The 21247-nt window shown below is 36.2% G+C and overlaps 1 protein-coding gene across 1 annotated transcript in view; it reads left to right on the top strand.

Annotated features, from left to right (window-relative positions):
* The window catches only part of LOC134660402 (AT-rich interactive domain-containing protein 1B-like), a 71063-nt gene that overhangs the window by 22542 nt on the left and 27274 nt on the right, over window positions 1-21247 (top strand). Inside the window, exon 2 of the mRNA XM_063516139.1 lies at window positions 1968-3564. Coding sequence (XP_063372209.1) covers window positions 1972-3564 — 1593 coding nt within the window. The 5' untranslated portion in view covers window positions 1968-1971. The remainder of the gene's footprint in view (window positions 1-1967; window positions 3565-21247) is intronic.

Raw genomic sequence — 21247 nt, forward strand, 5'->3', positions numbered from 1 at the left:
AGTACGTGTCGTCTCTTGTGAATATCTTGAAGTTCGAATACGGCAGATTAAAATTTATTTTACTTCCAATCAGGTGTTCATGAATCGGCTTACAAATTTAGAAATAATCATTATAAGAGACTTTTATTGTAAAGGTTGTTAATGATAGATGACATTTTGTCTAGTTGAGTGGTACATAGTTATATTTTATTTTATTTTAAAGCAATAAAAAATATATATCACATTAGACAGCTTTGTTGTATGTGTGACTGGCTATTGATAGACGTACGAGTATTAACTCACATTAAATGTGAGTTCATAATAATTTTATAGACGGGTCTATCGCGAAATTTGAATAAATGAATGAATGATGATTTTATTCGAAACACACATACACAACACAAAAATAGGCTTAAATCTAGGTAAATTAGTAGGTAAGTAACAGTGCTGAGAGGGGTTCCAGAAAAGGATAACACTCAACACGTGTCGCAGCACATGAGTTGTGTTACGACGCTGATTTTCAGTGTACCCATTGAACACAGAACATAAAAAAGAATACAACAGAATGTGCAGTTGACACTGTAATTTATTTACCAAAAACCAATTTATTTTATTACCGTAATTTAATAAATTTCGCGATAAATAGAACCCGTCTATACATGTGATTCAATATCTGCTCAAAACGCGAAAGTTTTAAATATTAGGTATATTGATAGATGGACAAAAAATAAAATATTTTGACATTTTCGTAGTAATAAAAAGAATTAAAGTCAAATCTTATATGTTAATGAATTCATTAATAATAATTTACTGATTTTAAATAGTCAGTTATCAACTAGCGTTTTATATAACATTCTACTTCGTCTAAAAAGCCGTTGATAATAGCTTGTTCTCATCTATTATACAGAAATAAAATTTAACAGAAGTAATTTCTACTATCAATTATATCAGAATGGCCAAGATGCTCATAAACATCTGAACATGCACTTTGACGTCATGATTATACGGGCTTGTTAAGATATTTGTGAACACCTTGGCCGCTCCAATATATCTGATGGCGACTGTGCGAACATTAGACCAAGTTAACTACAGTCAGCAGCAGAAGTTGCTAAACTGGCGAAGTGTTCAAAATTACCTTGACGCGCTCTTATTCTCTTAACAATAAAGTCGCCTCAAGATCATTTTGAACACCTCGCCCGCTTAGCAAGCCCGCTTGCTGCTGACTGTAGAACTATTTGCTATTCATTGAGTTTTGTTGCCAAGCGAAAATATTAAATATACTTGAGTGAGCTTATTATTATGTCAAAACTAGTTTTTTTGAATAATTAACTACTCACATGTTCAAAGTTGTCACCAGGTCAGGTATAAGTAGGGTCAAACATGAGTCAGATTAGTGTCAGATGAAATATTCTAGATGTTATTAATGAATTGACACACCTGTTATTCTTGTCTAGTGTTAGGCATGAGATCATATTATATTTTTTATTTACTTATGTCTAATTAATTAGATACACATTTATTACAATGCTGATTCAATATGACAAATAATTTATGAAAAACAGCCTGCATTGTAATGACGAAAGATGATGTTAAATAAATAAATTATAATTATTATCAACAACCAAATAAACAAAAGAATACTTACTTGCACTAAAATTAAGTATAACCTAATTTAAATTAAAAGTAAACTAAACAAAGTCAGCAAATAAAACCTAGTCAGCAAACATCTTGTTCTGAGCCCTTCCGGAAGCAAAGGTGCCCATCACACTCACCGCGTTGCCACGTTGAGTTCCGATAGACAGTAATTTAGAGAACCATTATGATATAACAGTTAGGCTCTCATTACTATTAGAAATCAACATATTCAAAATTCAACATCAGGGTTTCTTATATGTTAAAATTATACTATGTAAGACTAACAATAGTTAATAGTATTTTTTTTTTATTCAGTGTATATTTCCACTTATCTCAATTTTCCATTGTTACAGAACCATGAAGCCACTACTACGAACAGTGGTGGCATTGTGCCTCCTACTGGCCACTCAAGCGCATCCGGACAATATCGAAGAAGCCAAAGAATTGCCTCAAAAGAGCGAACCCGTCGTGGAGGCAGAGGAGTCCTCACCGCAAGTGAGAGAAGAACGGTGTACCACATGCAAAGGAGGCGTTAATTTGAAATTCAAAAGCCCTAATGAGGTCCTAGCAGCTATACAGGCGTTGCCTGGTGCTGAAGTGCATTCCCAGTCCTCGTTCGAAAGCTGCTCGTCCGACAAAGGCTGCGCCGGACTCAAAGTAAAGGACGGACGTGTCATCGAACGGTTCGGTAACGTCGACGCTTTCAAAGCGGCGGCCGCGTCCGACACAGGAAACGAGTTCACTTTCCATGCCGCAGGAAATGTGTTTGAAGGAGGTATCCCAAAAGACGGACCCTTCTGGTGGATGAACCAGAATTCCCCTTTCAAGAACGCTGCCGCTGGCGGTGGCGGAAGCTTCGAGAAGTTCAGCCAGTCTAGCTCCTCGTTTACCAGCAGTGGTAACGCTGGAGGCGCTGGAGGCGCTGGAGGCGCCGGAGGTGCAGGACTAGGCGGAGGTGCCGGACTAGGCGGTGGTGTCAGTTTCGACCTGAACGCGAATCCCTTCCTGAATGGAGAGTTCTCGAAACTCGCCGGCTCCGCCGCCGCTTTCGGAGCGTCGGCGCAAGGCAGTGCTAAGCCTGCTGGATCAGGTTTCCAATCGTCTTCCTTCGAGTCTTCCAGCTCGACGTTCAGCAGCAACGGAGGTGAAATCGATCTGAAGAGTAATCCGTTCTTGAACGGCCAGTACAACAAGAATGCGGCTGGATCTGGCTTCCAGGCTGGATTCTCGGCCGGATCAGCTGGACAGGGCGCTGGTGCGTTTGGTGCTACTGGACAAGGCAGCCAAGGTGCGGGACAGTTCGGCGCCCAGGGCAGTCAATTCGGAGCCCAAGGCAGTCAAAGCTCATTCGGATCAAGCTCAAGCGGCCAGAGCGCATTTGGATCTGGATCTAGAGGAACCGGAGCTGGATTCGGTGCAAGCGGAGGTTTCGGTGCTGGTAGCGGACAAGGAGCAGCCGGACAAGGCTTCGGCGCTAGCTCAGGACAGAGTGGTTTCAGCGCTCAGGGTGGCTTCAACAGCGCCGCTAGCGGAAACGCCGGGCAAGGAGCTCAAGGATTCGGTCAAGGTTCCACCGGAGGCAGCGGCCAGAGCACATTCAGCAGCCAATCGAGCCAATCCTCATTCCAAGGCCAAGGTTTCGGTCAGGGCAACCGCGGCTACACGGGCTCCACCCCCAGCCCGTTCACCGCCTCCACTGCTGGATCCAACGTGAATCTAATCCAGAATACTCAGAAGACGAGTGAATTCGACTTCGAGCAGCAACAGCAGACCCAGTCGAACATCGACGAAGCTTTCCAGGGTACTGGGAATGTGCAGAGCCACGCGCATAGCGGTAGTGAGCTGCAGCAAACCTGCGCCGGTCAGGGATATGTGTGCGTCCACAAGGCGCAGTGCAACAATGGAGTTGTGAACACAAATGGCGCCAGCGTGCTACAGGCGAAAACTAAGGTAAGATTTCTTTTATACACAGTAGAATATGGCTATCCACCTAATCAATATCCGTGTGGAATATCGCGAACACTAAAATCACTATCGGTGTCCTTATAATTCTAGATACCACTTACCAGTTAGTAGTAACTTTGAAAAAAGATTACGTCACTTAGCTTAAAGAAATTGATTACCGGTTTATTTGCAATGAAAAATATACCTTCCGGTATTCAATCCCTGAATCAAATGACGCTTTGACGAATCGTAGAATATATTATTTAAAATATATAATCAAAATATCCGTAGTAATAACCGATCCGTCATTAAATTACTAATTACTTAAATAAATATTATGGGATAATCTGAATCTTATACAAATCGACCTAGCCCCGTACTATTAAACATGTTCATTCAAATTACTTAAAGTTTGCCTTTATCTATATCTTAAAAAATAATTAGAGTCTGTGCGGAAAGAGAAGAGTCGTGGAATATATGGGGCCCAATACATTTCACGACTCTTCTCTTCCCGAACAGACTATCTAATAGACATACATACATTAGAACAAGTTTCTAATAATCCGGTTTCTAAATGTCACTTTGGTTACTGGTTTTTGAGGAACATAACATGACATCCAATGTCAAAATTGCTTTGAACATCTGGTCTCAATGACAACTGTGATATAAAGTTAACAACATGTTTACAAAAATGGAGCCAACATTATTTTCCACAGTTTTCCACGGTGTTTATAACTCAAACGAATACTTACTTGCTACATATATAGAGGGTATTTGGTGCATCGTTTGCTAAATAAAAACGGCAGATTAGTTGAGTCATTTGTTATCTGCTCATGCCTAGAAAAAAAATTGCGCACGTTTTTTTTTCAGCTCTATGCCAGTTTTTCGTAAATTTCAAATTGTTACCTGCCCAGTAATAAACAAAACCATGGCCATGTTTTTTTTCTAGGCATGAGAAGATAGCAAATGACTCAACCTATCTGCCGTTTTAATTTGGCATACGATGTAACAAACATCCTGTATAAAACAAACGTTATTTTGTGGACTGCAAAAAAACTATTTTAATCATTTTGATATTTTGACTACTTAATCACTACGACATTAATTAATTTGCTTTTTATATTAAGTACGATATCGTTAATTTTTAACCGATTTCGTCCCACGGATATCGCGACCGAAGTGACAGTAAAATTAAATTCTAAATTTAGAACTTCAAGATCGTTTTTTGGCTGGCAAATTTATACCTGGGTCCATTCGCACGAGTAGACCAATTTACACAAAATCTTAACAAATTATACATTTAAACCTTCCTCAAAAATTACTCTACTAATATGTGAAATCAGCATTATAATCCGTTCAGTTGTTTTTGAGTTTATCGCGAACATACATACAGACTAAACCGTATTTGTTTTAAGTTAGTGATAAAATCAGATTTTTTTCTAATGCCAAAATGACACAAGAATTCAAAATGGCAACCTTTGATCAGCTGATTGACATTTAGCCTTACATAGAATGTATTGATGTTCGGTAATTTTGTCCGTAAGGTCACTCGGTTCAATCAGTTAGATTATCATTTTATTGATTTAACTCATTAAACTATTGACTTTTAACATAATCATATATGTTAAGGCTAAGTATTTAATTAACTTATTGATGTTTGGGGTTTAGGTAGAGAAACATTTGTGTACATTCAATTGAATGAGATTCCTAAATCTTATTATGCAGGAAAATCATTTTATTCAAACTTCCCCAAACCAAAATATTTTTTATTTACCAGTTAAGGTAAATTTACGACAATGATAAAAGTAAAACCTTAAAAATCTTACAATTTCTAAATAGAAGTATCTGTTGCAAAAATAATTAATGTATGTATTAATTATTTTTTAATGACCAAAGTAAGATCGAAACACCCATACAATGGGACCTTATCATAATAAATCTTAAATACCATGTGTTAACTTCTTAGAAATAGGTAGTTTTATAAATACATTTTTCTACTCCAGCACTTAAATGTGTCAATTAAATGACTGACAGTGATATCTGAAGCAATGTCATTTGAATGCTTTGTCTATAGGCTCATAAGATGACTGCTAGCAGTCATCTTATGAGTATAATACAACTGCTTTATTTTTTTTAAAGATACAAGTTCCGATCATCTTGATTGAAAGAGGTATGTTTTCATTTACAATAATAACTCTTTTTTTTTTAAATAATAACTCTTTTTTTTTAAATAATAACTCAATTTTTTTTAAATAACAACTCTTTTTTTTAAATAATAACTCTTTTTTTTAAATAATAACTCTTTTTTTTTTAATAATAACTCTTTTTAATAACTTTTTTTTTTTTTTTTTTTTGCTGCAGCTGTCATAGAAAAAGTAATGTATGCAACAGCTCATAATTGGTTCTTAAAATTCTCGGGTCTTTTTTTACAAAACTCGACTACGTCTCGTTTTGTAACTTCGACCCTTGAATTTTAAGAACCCTTATTATATCACTGTTGCATAAACTACTATTATGTCTCAAGATTACTTTTTGATACACTATCGCATTGGGCAACTGTTATACCAATATTATCAAAAAATTGAAAAAACTAATTAAAAATATTGTCGGAACGATTCGTCTTTATTACGGTCCTTAATAGTTCATTTATTAAATTTTTAGCATTAGAAAGAAGGTAACCGATCTGGACACATGTCTTTTTATTAAAAATCACCATTGAAAAATAAGTCACAGCAAATATGTTAGAATTATAAATCATATACGATATTTTACATTATTTTGCTTTCATAAGTAATATAAATTTATTTGTAGAGCGTTTTTCAATATTTTTCAATAAAAAGACACATCAAGATTGTTCACCTTCTTTCTAATGCTAAAAAACGAACTAAAATATTGGTAATTTACCGGAAACCGAACCAGATACAACTAAGGTCAGTATACTCAGTGAAGTGACCTTTTCGAATTGTTTATCGATTAGCAAGTAAAAGAAAAGCCAAGGCGACGCTCTTTACAAAACATATTACAAACCTGACACTCCACTGATGTCATTTCAACATCAATTCTAAGTCAATCACCACCTTTTTGTCGTTTTTTAATGCCATCGGTGACTAGTGTTGCGTTAGTGACATGTCAATCGTATAATGATAAGTCATTATTATCGGATTTCGTGAAATCGTTAAATCGTCATCAGATTTGACAGTTGATGGATTTTACGGAGTTGATATTGATCAGGTTACTTGAATAATCGCTACAACATTTTTGTCGTGATATTTTACTAAGCTTTTTACTTAAATTTTGACGGAGAATTCTTGTATTAATACCGAACCCTTAATGGAAATTTCATTCGATAGCGTGACGAGCGTTCGCGTTTGCGTTATGTCTATTTTAGTATGGGATTTTGAACAGCGCGCCAAGCGAACGTTTTGGAAACTCAAAATCCTATACAAAATTACACTAAACGCAAACGCGCCGCTTTTGGGTATTTATTAATTTAAGAATTTTATAGTATTATGCGCGATGGGCTTTAAAAATAGTATACCTACCTAATGTTGTATATAGTTGTTGTTGTTGTAGTATATGTATAATTGAGCGCGTCAGGATCGCAAGCCCTTTTCATCCTTATAGGAGAAAAAAAGTGTCCTAAAATTTCCATACATTTTTCAAACTTTCATTTTTGTTACCGTCATACAAAGTATATGGGGAAATGGTAACACAATAGGAACACAACACTGGGACACCATTTTTCATAGACTTTGTATGGCGGTCACGGAATGGAAAAATCGAAAAATGTATGGAAATGTTGGGACACTTTTCTCCCATTAGGATCGAAAGAGCTCGTGAGTCTGAGTAGAAATAACACAATAGTGGCAAAAAAGGTCACAATATATAAAAATGGCAAAAAATAAAAGACACGCGCAAATATTTAAAACCGCGTATTTAACAACCTAAAATAGTTAAACTGCAGTAAGTAATAACCGTTTAATTATTTAAGTATTCAAATTTATGTAGATTGTCGGATCATTCTTCAATAATGCCTCGTTATCGGCGGTCCCGGGTTCAAGTCCAGGTGCGGCATTTAATTGCTTACCTTGACATTCAAAGGTTTTATACGAAAAGGTCGTATATCTTTCAACGTACGTCCGTCTGCTTTACGGCCCAATTCGAACAATGCTTATAAGATATCACAGCGATACGATAACGATATGTCAGTGTCAAAAGTGACTATTTTGATTGAAAAAATGACACTTCACACTGACAGATCGGTATCGAATCGCTGTGACATCTTATTATGCATTGTTCGAATTGGGCCGTTTATATGAAACAGGTAGATACCATTAAGCTTAGAATAAATTTAAAAGTGGAAAAATTACTGTCTTGGGTGAGACTTGAACTCACGGCCTCTGAATAGATACCTGCTCTGCCATCTGAGCCACCACCAAGACCTCAACCATAATCAAGAAAGCCAGCCAAAGAAGCCAAAAGTTCAAGTCTCACCCAAGACAGTAATTTTTCCACTTTTATATTTATTATAAGTTTAATAGCATCGTTCGCAGACGTTTCGGCTTGTTAAAAATTAAAATTAGGTAGTGATACCATGTATGTCATCCTATTTATAAATTTGATTTATTAGTTTTCCGGTTATTTGTTTATTAATAAGCATTTGTTAGTTAAAGTCTATAAATAAATACGAAATTTAGTCTTGTTATGTACAGATTTATATTACTTATTTACCTAATACAAATTAAATATACCTACACGGAAATATTTCGACAAACGTTCTTGGGCTCGGATTATGTTTTTGTGTGGTATCTATTAACTAAGAAATACTAAAGATAATTATCATCCAAATTTATTAGTAAAAACATTCTGTTCTCAAAAATGTAACTAAAATGGAAAGAAAAACTAACGCGAAACTATGCGAGAAAAATTTAATATCATATCCATGATACTTAAAAGATCCCTTAGAAAGGGATCTTTCTCTTTTACTCCAATGAAGGCGTAATTAGAGTGACAGAGAAAATGCCCGCAATTTGCGAACTTCGATTTTCGCGGTTATAGCCCAGACCAGCTGTCATGGCTGCATTTTTATCACCTGTCATGCCATGCGTCACTTTCGCACTTATACATATTTCGCCGGCTGAGAATACATTTGTGCCATATCCATTTTTGAGCAAAACCGTTTTTTAATGATTTCTATAATAACAAAAAATATGCTATAATTGACACTAATCAGTAAAAATAACATTTATCTAAAATGTTGTGCCATATCCGTATTTTATTTACTACAGGATAATCACTCTGTTATCAGAAAATTATCACAAAAGTGTGACATATCCACAACTTTTGTGTCATATCATACGTACGTTTAACATTTACTCATCAAAAACGGATATGGCAATAATAAAAATGCTTATAATTTCATGATTACCACTATATTCACAATATTTGTATGTTACTATAAATAGTAAAGATATGTGCCTAAATGATAAATAAGTTCAATATTTCTTAAATGTAAAACTTTTCGAAAAAAAAATTTTTTTCTTCTTTTCGCTCTCCTGTAAACCAATGTATTTGGCGTATGTCACAAACATATTCTCACCCGACGATTTGTTAGAACGTTACAGCCATGGTGACAAATGATAAATAGCCGGCCATCTTAGCCCTAAGGACTCTTTTAAAGACAATCCCATACAACAGTAGGTACCAGTATGCCTTGACCAGAGTCTAAAACGGGCCCGCGGGCGCCGTGACATCATGAGCGCATCCTTATACGTCCACATTACTATATAATGACATTAATGACACTAGTTAGATTAAATTTATATGTAACTGAGTCATATAAAAGCTCCGTTATAAATATGTATTGTTTAAATGCTGTTTTTATCCCATAGACATATTCTATGAAAGGTACATAAGTCTACTGGACAATTATTATTACGAAATCGTTAAAATATAATAATAAAAAAAACTAAAAAGAAATGGTCGTCTCAAGCAAAATATCTGAGGTCAATATTTTTTTGCAACAGCAACCAAGGGCAACCCATTGACCGCCAATGCCACGAAAGGCCGGTCTAAGGGTTAAATATTGTAGAATAATATAACTTTGATATTCCGCTAAATATAAAAATAATTATTTCGTTACCTATGTACCTAGTGTTTAGTAGATATACTAAACACGTAAATCCCAAGTTGTGTTGGCACATTGCTAGTCATTCATTCTGTTGTGTTATTCTCAAGTTTTACCAAGCATAGCATCTGCTGCGAATCAGTATGCGTTCAATCCTTTATATATGTATATTTAGAGATTTGAGTTTTGATACATATGTTTTCATACATATGTTTTTATATATTCTATCTATCTATTCTAATCTAATCTATCTAATCCCTTTAAACGAGCAATTCTTGTATATTTATTTATATAGGTATATATTTCGGGGATCTCGGAAACGGATCTAACGACTTCGATGAAATTTGCAATAAGTATGGGGGTTTTCGGGGGTGAAAAATCGATCTGGCTAGGTCTTATCTCTGGGAAACCGCGCATTTTTGTGTTTTTATATATGTTTACCGAGCAAAGCTCGCGGTCTCCCAGATATTTATATTTTATACGTGGTGATGCAGTATGGCAGTCGAGACAAGATGTTTTGTGAATAACATGGCTAGTTGCAATGTAAACATCTGCATGGAAACGACAGTGGGGCATGACGTTGTGAATTTGCAACATGTTGGCACGGGCGTAAAGTTTTTGACGTTTATGTACCGTTAGAAGAAATATTTTTAAGACATTATTAAATGTTATATTATGTTGTGTATATAATTCTTTATTTTACTATAAAATTGGGCGTTACAAATAAACTTTACATGTATAGGTATATTAAAGTACTTATAATAAGATTAAAAACAAAAGAGGAATGGGTTTGACTAATGAGTGAATTGCAAAAAAGGCATATTCGGTAGCGTGATCTGATTAGGAAAAAGTTAAATATTTTTCAACTGTCTAGCTATCACGGTTCATGAGTTATAGCCTGGTAACAGACATACGGACAGACGGACAGCGGAGTCTTAGTAATAGGGTCCCGTTTTTACCCTTTGGGTACGGAACCCTAAAAACTGGCTCCAGCTCGGTGCCTTTTGGTTAGTTAACTTATATTTTCGTCACAAATACAGTCGTGCCAGCTCCCCGTAAGGTGTACCTATACATATACATGTTCAGAGGTTGCAAACCTTATCTGCCGACTATCCCCGCGTCCTTTTAGTAGCACGGGTTGCGACACGACCCCTGACCTCTTACAAAATGGACTTGTCACATGTAGCTAAATACCAAAGGGATACCTGGTAGTTTCATAAAACTTGTATGTTATACGGTGCAAGCAAAGTTCGTTTATGAAATTTTGACCTATGTGTTTGAAGTTAAGGAATGATATGAAATATATTAAAACAGTATTTACTTGATGAATAAGTGAATACCTAGGCGCATCATATTAAAAACCTAAACCTAACCTAAAAAATAAATAAAAAAACCTTGAAGCTAGCACCCAAAAGAAAAGGATGAGTATACTCAATACTCAATACTCAATATCTTTATTGCAAATAAGGAAGAGTCCATGCATATAGTTTTTTGTTCTTATTTACTGACAAATTTGTTTTGACCAACTATAAATCATTAAATGAACATATTTAATCTGCTATATTCATTCACTTTTCCTCGTCGCGTGTAACACACTCATTCATTTTATCAGCTGTACGCCAAGTTAATTGCTTTTCGAACACATAAATACTTTAAATAGGTAGGTACTCGATAACTATGTCCTGTTCGTTTTTAATTGACGCAGTCCAAAACGAGAACCCGGATGCATACCGACGAGATGAGTGAAAATAAAACACACATGACTATGTGGACGCTGTAACAGGATTATTTATAGGGTTCCGTAGTTAACTACGACCCTTATAGTTTGGCTATGTTTGTCGGTCTGTCTTGCACGCAAAGGGACGTCAAGTTGTGTCAACCCTAATAATTGCTCGGAGCCATTGACATAGATATCTAGGGACTGGCTTTACGGGCAATAATAATGAGGCATGACAGGGGCCAGTACAGCGGTGTGAAATCGCTACAACGCGATTGGTTGATGAGTTCACATCACGCGCGCGATTGGTTGACGAGTTCGCATTACGCGCGCTACTGGACGCAACTAGTCGCGTTAGACTGCACGATTGGCTGGAATTCGTGGGTAGCACCGCTGAACTAGTACGATGTTTAGTGCCCCATTAGCCCGTCCTTAGATAGGTATTAACGTCAATGCTCGGAGCGATACTGAGCCGAACGGAGCCGAGTTTGCCCGAAGTCAGGAGTGTCTGGTTTAGGTTTTCTAAGTAGCCCTAGATCGGACCAGATCCGTGGAAGGTTCTTAGTAAAAAGGCAGATGTCAGACTAATAATGTTGGTTTTTCTTCGTGAGAATCATTGTTCATTGTCTATTGTTTTTTTTTTTTTCATATTAACATGTAATTGGTCAGGTTATTTCCGGTTTTTTGCGGGTTCTGTATACAGGGTGTTTTCAAAATACTTATGAGCTACTTATGGGAATAGTCGGTATAATATTTTACTTATAGTACTGTGATGGAACCGTAGAATTTTTCATTTTTCAAGCAAGCGTATTACTATGCGCCTATGAAAGTCAAATAAAGCTACGCCGGCTCTAACCCTACACCACTGCCCGAAAAGATTTAAATGGTTGGATCAACTATTTCTTGTTGTTATTCTGTCCGGTCAGCCAAGAGACAATAGTAGCATAGTTTGTTAGAAGACATTGTACACCACCTTCTGACACGCTTGGTGGACGACCCTCAATGGAAAGGGTTTATAAGTATCACAAAAAGCGTGTTTGGTGAATTTCTAAAAATTTCTAAATCTGGTTTTAAAGAGTGACCCAAGAGAACGTAACCATGGCAACGAAACGAGTGACAAGAAATAGTTGATTCACCCAAATCCCTCCTAAATAAGAGGAGAGTATACCAATATGGGACCGGTAAAAAACTCGAGACACATCTTTCCAAAATAAAACATAAGATAACAAAAAATGAAAACAGTACTATGAACAAGGATCTACAATCTTAGTTAACTGTGTTCGCACGGCTGTCACAGTAGTTATTATGTATAATTAATAACAATAGCTTATGTGGAAACACTTATCGAATTAAAAGAAAATTGACAAGCTGCATATGACGGAAGAGCAAGTTGCATAATGTAATCGGACCACTGAACAATTCAGCGTGATATGGGCACGATAGCGCAACGTCGCTTTTTGACATGGGTGGATAGGAAGAAACAGCTTCACCCTACATCATTACACAGCGTACGTAGTAGTAGTAGTCATATTATAAAAAAAACTATTGTAATTAAAAAAAGTTAAAGTTTTTTTCGTTTCACACGTCAAATTTCTATGAAATTATAAATAAATAAATAAATATTATAGGACATTTTTACACAAATTAACTAAGCTCCACGGTAAGCTCAAGAAAGCTTGTGTTGTGAGTACTCAGACAACGATATATATAATATACAAATACATAAACACATAGAAAACAACCATGACTCAGGAACAAATATCTGTGCTCATCACACAAATAAATGCCCTTACCGGGATTCGAACCCAGGACCGCGGCTTCACAGGCAGGGTCACTACCTACTAGGCCAGACCGGTCGTCAAAAATTATGACGTTTAAATAACACTTGCACAGTCTGGGCTATCAAAATCGCTACCAACTTAACTTGATCTAATCTAACTCTATGTACTTGCACCATCCCACTAACCCGGGGTTAACCGGTTAACCCAGTATCAAATTGTACTGGTAACCATAGTAACTCCAGGTTTAACCGGTTAACCCCGGGTTAGTGGAATGATGCAAGTGGCGGTTAGCTAGTTTTTGGCCCATATCTTTTATGGAAAAAAAACGGCAATTAAATATAATTTGCCCAATCAGACTTCCCAGTTTTAAGTCATTTTTTACGAAGTATAATTATCACTACATAGTATAAATCACAGTCGCTTCCCGCTGTCTGTCTGTCTGTCTGTCTGTATGTATGCTTAGATCTTTAAAACTACGCAACGGATTTTGATGCGGTTTTTTTTAATTGAGTGATTCAAGAGGAGGGTTTATGTATAATTTATTAACCCGTGCGAAGCCGGGGCGGGTCGCTAGTTAGAAATAAAATAATACATAATTTGATACTACGGCCCCTTAATCACTGATGATCACACCAGTGAGTCAATATTTCGCATATCATATTGGCCATATTCGTCATATTGGCTTTACGTAATTAAAAATCGCACCAATTTTTAAGCGTTTTTCGATGTATTTGCTCTGCTCACACTTATATAAGGTTGCGACATGTTAGAACTGTGTCATAATAAACCGGCCAAGTGCGAATCGGACTCGCGCACGAAGGGTTCCGTACGAACAGCGGAGTCTTAGTAATAGGGTCCCGTTTTTACCCTTTGGCATAGAGAAAAAAATACAGTATTTATTTCTCTATGGTAATAGTTAGTTTAGTTAGTATAAGAAAGAGTAGGTAGTTTAATTTTAACGTTAAGAAGTATACAGGTATAGGCACCAGAGGTGAAATTAGTGTTCTTTTATTGTAGGTACCTACCTTGTACCGATAGGACTGCAAACTAGGACCGAGTAACTGCAAAATGTAAAATTGACCAATTTCTTTCGTGTACACGGCTTGGGAAAAATGTTAACTTTCTTCATAGTATTTGACAGCTGTCAACTGTCATATAATTTACATGTTCCATTCACGCCAGGGCGGCGCCACCATCAAAGCAATATTATATTCAGCCGATGACACTCATAACTATTAACACCATTGTGTGACCTTTACCTTTCCTAAAGCATTTAAAATCAAATTTTAAAACGTCAACACGTGAATAAATCAATCCCTTTGGGTCAAATTTAACCTCCTGAGACCCAGAAGCATTTGTTTTGTTTTCGAATTTGTAACCCTTAGTTGATCAATGAAAGTTCATTTTTTTGGAATTTTGACGCAAAATTTGTACGCAGCGTCTTAGGAGGATAACTTGCAAGATTTGACCTTAATTAAAAACCTTATTACAAAGGCATAAGGTCCACCAATGGACTATCATACTTATTATACTAAGAGTTTTGTTGTTTGTGCTAACTTGCCACATGTGGGGCATTATCTATGGAAAGGGACCTTATCGTCGATGGCGCTTACGCCGCACAGCGTCGCGCGGCATTGTATTTATATCGGAGCATCGTTAATAATGGCGTAAGCGCCATCGACAATAAGGTCCCTTTTCATAGATAACGTCACATGTGACTTGTCCCGAATCGTCCATGTCTGTCTGTCTGTCTGTCTGATTTATCCAGCCATTTGTATTGTTTATGCCGTTGTTGAGTTTAAACTTTGATCTTCGATAAGTTATCGGAGATCGCATTTAGTTACTGCATTTGGAAATGCCTGTGTCGATGAGGTAAGCTGGAAATCTGTGATCTTCAGCTATATTGCGATGTGCGATACGTGTCTTCGCGCAAATTCCAATTAAAAAAAAAAAACTTAGCGCGTGACTTTTTTATTTGACGGCTTTTTCTACTGAAAAGCTGGCTGTGCCCTTTGTTTATAAAGAAATAGTCTAGAAAACGCATAGATTAAAATGTTGAATGAACTTTGAAATCACAACTTGTACCGAAAATGTTCATTATCAGTATCAAAATTTACGAAAATTCCATATTGGTAACTCAGTGGAAGATTTTTAGGACATTTGGAGAAATTGCGCTTATACTACAGAATACAAGAACTCTATATATGTAATATCTCCCCAATTTTATCCAAATCTGTCTAAAACATTCGACAACAAAATTAAAAATCTAAATAAGTCTAAGAGATCGCTTCTATGCGATAAGACAGCCTGTTGTCAACTTGTCACCCAGTTTTCATTTGCTGTGCACAATCAAAAATATTTGTGCTGTTTTTAACCAGAAGACGCTACTAGCTTCAATTTGAAATCAACCGTATCGACAACCGATAATGTGGTACCTTTTAGTTGAAACCCTCACATTTACTTACTTAACCCTTAAATTGGCATTGTGCATCACCGTGTACGTTAGTTAATAAAAAATCCTGTCATAAATATATCGAATTTTCTAAGCTTTTATTATCAGAAACTACTTAATAATGATGTTATGAATAGTAATAAAATATGTGATATGACAAAAAATTTAAATTAACGTCACTATCAAAGAATCTGATCAAAGCGGCGACGCTCGCCAGTACCTCTTATAAGTTTGATTAAATTTTAACAACTTTTCTGTATGCAAGTTATGATTATTATGTTTTGTGTTTTATAAGAAAATAGTAAAGTATATGAATAATTGATCATTTTGTGTGCATAAGGCATAATAATAAAGATAATCACTGGTAAATAGGAATGTACACCACAGTTACCGTTGACAAGTTTGTAAAGATGTACTTACATTCAACCACGGTAACCACCGTGTACGTTGCCAACTACACGGTAAATAAACATAGGTAACCGCGGTGTACATTACCAACTTATCTGTACTTAACTTTTGTTTTGAAACTAACGATTTTGCGTGTCCTTGTTTATTTAAAATATTTTAAGCAGTATGCTTTCCTTTCTTTGTCTGTAGTACTTAGCACTGTGTAGATCACATAAGATTTTGGCTTTAATTCCCGTAAAAAATGTATGTTCTGATGATGAATCTGACTGATTCCGATGAGGAGCCTACACGCATTTACACAATTCTATTCTGATGATAGCGGGTCTCTATTGTTTCCCAAAAAAAATTAAGTCATAATGTATTGTTTGTCCGCATTTTCGTTAGTCATAATTTGTTTGGTTCAGACACGCGTTACTTTTCAGGATTGCTATAAAACAAACCTAACATAACCTATCTATAGGATAACCTTACGAAAGTCCTGAAAAATTAACGATTTAAGTTTTATGACTAAGTAATGAAAATATGACAAACAATACACTATGACTTAAAACTTTATGTGAAACAAAGGGACCCCCGATAAATAATATAATCAAGCACGGATTAATTCTGAAAGCACGTTGATTGTCTTTCGACCATATTAGAGGAACTTCTACATTCTCCATCTACAGTTATTTACGATGCCTTGCCCACATTAAACTCTGTACAATCCGTAGCCATGCCATCTACCAACACTTGAACACTCATCGCCATTAACTACTAGGGTAACAAGAGCTTCATATAAACACGTGAAATGTACCAGCCTGAAAAAAAAAACCAATTAGATACAGCTTTAGGTTACCTACTTTTAGAACTTCCGGTTTGAGCTATTCAAAGGACATTGTAAAGCGGCGAAGATTGGTAACCGATGAAATGAAAGTTGAGAAACTGTGCCATAACAAAAAAAAATACAAAAGGTTGTGAAATAGAGTCCTACAGACAGTCTTTGGTTTAACAACTTGGGGCATTTTCCTGAGAGTGGACCGAAAAATGTATGCTGCAGATACTGCAAGGAGGGAAAGACGAAATTTTATTGCATCAAATGCAATATGCTCCATTGTTTCATCGTCGGAGAAACAAAAAAACTAAATTGCTTTTGACAGATCCACACTAAATTATATTTTTTCATAATAATTTACGTTAATTTTTATATAATATTTTACTGGCTTCTTGGCAGCGGTAACCAGCGTTTACATACAAGAATGTTACTTTCCTTGTTATAAAGTTGGCAACGTGCATAGTGATGTACATAGATTTTCTGAAAAACTAATAATACTGGATTTTTTTAAACATTTTTCTGTAGACCCCCAGACGGTATTAAATAAAGGTATGATACTATATTACTTGTTTTTACAAATTTTTACTCTTGCCAATTTAAGGGTTAAATTGGCCCGTATATCTTATCTTATCCCTTTAAACGAGCAATTCTTGTTTATTTATACCTTATACCTTTAAACGAGCAATTCTTGTTTATTTATTTCTTTATATATATGTATATATATTTCGGGGATCTCGGAATCGGCTCTAAAGATTTCGATGAAATTTGCTATATGGGGGTTTTCGGGGGCGATAAATCGATCTAGCTAACTAGTCTTATCTTTGGGTAAACGCTAATTTTTTGAGTTTTTATGTTTTCCGAGCAAAGCTGGGTCTCCCAGATATTAAAGGGGCCCACTGATTATCAGTCCGCCGGACGATATAGACCTGTCAGTTAGAACAAAAAGTTGACAGTTCCGAACAACTGACAGGCCGATATCGTCCGGCGGACTGGTAATCAGTGGGCCCCTTAATAATAAAAACGATAAACATTTTCGACATTGTTTGATGTGTACCTACCGGGAATCGAACCGTTGCACAAACGTTGGTTCAGCATCCATCACTCATCGTTGCGCACGCGCTGGTACACTCGCGCACACAGCTGTTTATACAGAATAAAACTAGTAAAACCGTTTACAATCGAAATTTAGATAATGTATGGAAGTAGTCACGTCCTGTTGGTCATCCTAAATATCGTTGGGAATAGAGTGTGGAGGTAGATCTTCGTGAGCTGTCGTGATACTGCTCTGGACCGAGCAAAATGGCGTTCTCTTGTGTTGCGAGGCCAAGGCTTATTTTGGGTCGTCGCGTCAGCCAAGTAAATCATGTGACTTTTCGAAGCATCTGTTATCCCGATAAATTTTTCTTATTAACATTTTTTTTTCGGCCATTTTAATTCTAGCAATATCATTATAGTAGTGGTTATGTGAGCTGTTAGGACCTCGAGTTAAGCTTATAAATTGTTAAAGTGAAAAATACTTAGTTAGTTGAGTCGTTTTCACAGTAAACTCACAATGGTCTTAAGCGCCATAGGCGCATTTGTCTTAAGTAATTTATGCCAATTACCTCATTTTGAAAAAAATCCAAAAACTGGATCGACAATTTTTTTTTAATCATAGAACTAGAATCTGCTGCTCACAAATCTTCACGAGAATCTGTTAAGAATTGCGACCTGTAGAGGAGAACATCCGGACACACGAAAGCAAAATGCCCGAGTTAAAACGCCTTCGCTATTTAACGCGTCGGTCAATTAGATCTATGGACTCTATGGTGCTAAATCTATTCCTATATTACCTTTAAAATTAGGTTGATTGCAATATGTTACTATATTATGTAGATTAAAGAGAAGTCATTAAACACGTCTAAAATTATTTTTTAATTGTATATTACCAAGTTTTTATTAAGTCACTTTTGTACGCGATTGTACAGTAAAAACAAGCGCGTGTCACCCGTGACCCCTCGCCGCGACAATATATCGCAATTTGACCTTTATATCATTTCTTTTGACGACCATGGCTGTCAAAAAGTCATCTTGTACCCTAGGGCGATATTTTCTAAAAAAAAAACCCTAAGGCAGAAATTGCAAAACTACATATTTTGCAACATAGTAGGGCATAGTAGAGTTAGACCAAGATAAGTCTGCAACAATTTTGATAGAACACGCTGTGCAAGTGTTATTTACCTATACGTCATAATTTCGTAGAGTTTGACGTTTAAAACAACAGTTGCACTGCGTGTGCTATCAAAATCGTTGCAGACTTATCTTGGTCTGACTCTAGGAGGAGGGGGAGGGGTTATTTATTAATGTCTCAAGCTGTGTGATTCCGAATGTCAAAAATGTATTAAGATTGTTATACTGAACAAGGTTTAATTAATCACGACATATTTAATATAAAACAAAGTCGCTTCCCGCTGCCTGTCTGTCCCTATGTATGCTTAAATCTTTAAAACTACGCAACGGATTTTGATGCGGTTTTAATAGATATACTTATCTAGAGTGATTCAAGAGGAAGGTTTATGTATAATTTGTTAACCCGTGCGAAGCCTGGGCGGGTCGCTAGTTCAAAGACAAACTAAAGTTCGAACTGCCATATCGTTCGATATTTGTCAAAATTGTTTGCAATGACAATACCTACTACCTAATAAATGAAGTTTCACTCAAAAAAAAAAAGTAAACTTTAATAAGTAAAAAAAAATGACAATTAATTTCGAATAGAACGTCATCTCGACTAAAATAGAGGTCCAATCGAATTGATTGTTTATCAGTTGTTCGGTCGTTATTATAAAATCGATTTTGATGTTATAATTTTGCAATAACAACATTTTGACACATAATAAATTTGCTCTAACAAAACAGTTTATCTTTAATAGTCTTTATGTTGGTAGTAATTTGCGGTTTTATGATGTTTGTGCAATGTTTGTGTCACATGAATAACTTTAAGAGCACGGAAAATTTTTCGATATCAAGGAAAACGCGGAAAAAAGTTGAATAACAATAGAGATATAGTATTTTATGCAACCGTTGTTTAAGAGAGGTCAAAAAAGGCGAGTGGCGATGGCGTGAGTAACAATTTGAGGCGAAGCCGAAAATTGTTAATAAAGACGCCACGAGTATTTTTTGACTCAGTTAAACAACGTTGCATACAATACTTTTTCTACGACCAAACACAATTTAACAAATATTTTTCATTCAACAAAAATAATACTTTAAACAAGTGGAATCATATAGGACATATATGTGGGTAAACAAACCAAACCCGGCCACCGCGCCCCGCGCCCCACGGCCGGTTGGTCAGCGACACCTTCTTGTAACTCATGAGGCCCTGGTACTTGCTCTTAGTTAAATTACAATTTTTGACAGTTTTTTCCTCGATTTTGGCCACAGTAGCCCATGGAGACTAACAAGCAATGCTAAGCGGTGTTCGTAGTCTATGGATCTCGCTATATTACGGGTGTCACATGCGCGTTTCTGACTTCTGAAGCAATTTTATTGTTTCTACTAGTTAGTACTCATCTGTCAGAGATGACAATTAAAATTAGGTTGGCAACAATGTATTTCATACAATATTTTTTAAGTGGTGATTACACGAAGTATCGTAAAAGTACCAAAAAGATACTGCGTGTATGCCTTGGAGGATACAACTAAACGGAGTAGCCATTAACAGGCTTTCCCCTCTGTCGAAAATAGGCGGCCAACGGTCATACACAATGTATGGACTGACGTTTATCTGACATGGCTATTTTTACGTTACGCATACATTTGACGTTCCCCTCCCCCGCAAAAATCGGCAGACTGTTTTGTACAGAAAATTACAGACATGGCGTCTCCGTTTGATTATATCCTCCAAGGTGTATGCACAAATACTTTTTTGGGGAATAGACTAAAGACTTGTCTTGACAACTATAAAATAGGGGTTTAAAGGTGTGTGTACGACCTTTTAAATGACAAATAAAAGTACGGGAGTAGAAAAAACTATTTATAGTTGGTCAAACCAATTTGTCTGTAAATAAGAACAAAAAAAAACTATAGGTACTCATTCTTTTCTTTTGGGTGCTAGTACTAGTGTAAGATAAATATAGTATGATTCTCTCTATCTATGTTTGAAATGAGAGTCCTTAGACAAACTATAGCAGGCCCGTTCAGTGCACTTACTTATATTACTTTGATAATAATTAAATGAAATATAACGTATTGGTCAAGCAAATCTTGTCAGTAGGAAAAGGCGGCAAAAATCGAGGGGATAGCAACACCACGTTTGAATTGTTCGAAAATTGCGTGTCATTTATGTCTTATCTGTGGAACTGTTTTGTTTACATTTCATCGTTGTTCGATGTACATTGCTGCTTTTTGT

This window comes from Cydia amplana, chromosome 27 (genome assembly GCF_948474715.1).
Source record: "Cydia amplana chromosome 27, ilCydAmpl1.1, whole genome shotgun sequence".
Classification (NCBI taxonomy): domain Eukaryota; kingdom Metazoa; phylum Arthropoda; class Insecta; order Lepidoptera; family Tortricidae; genus Cydia; species Cydia amplana.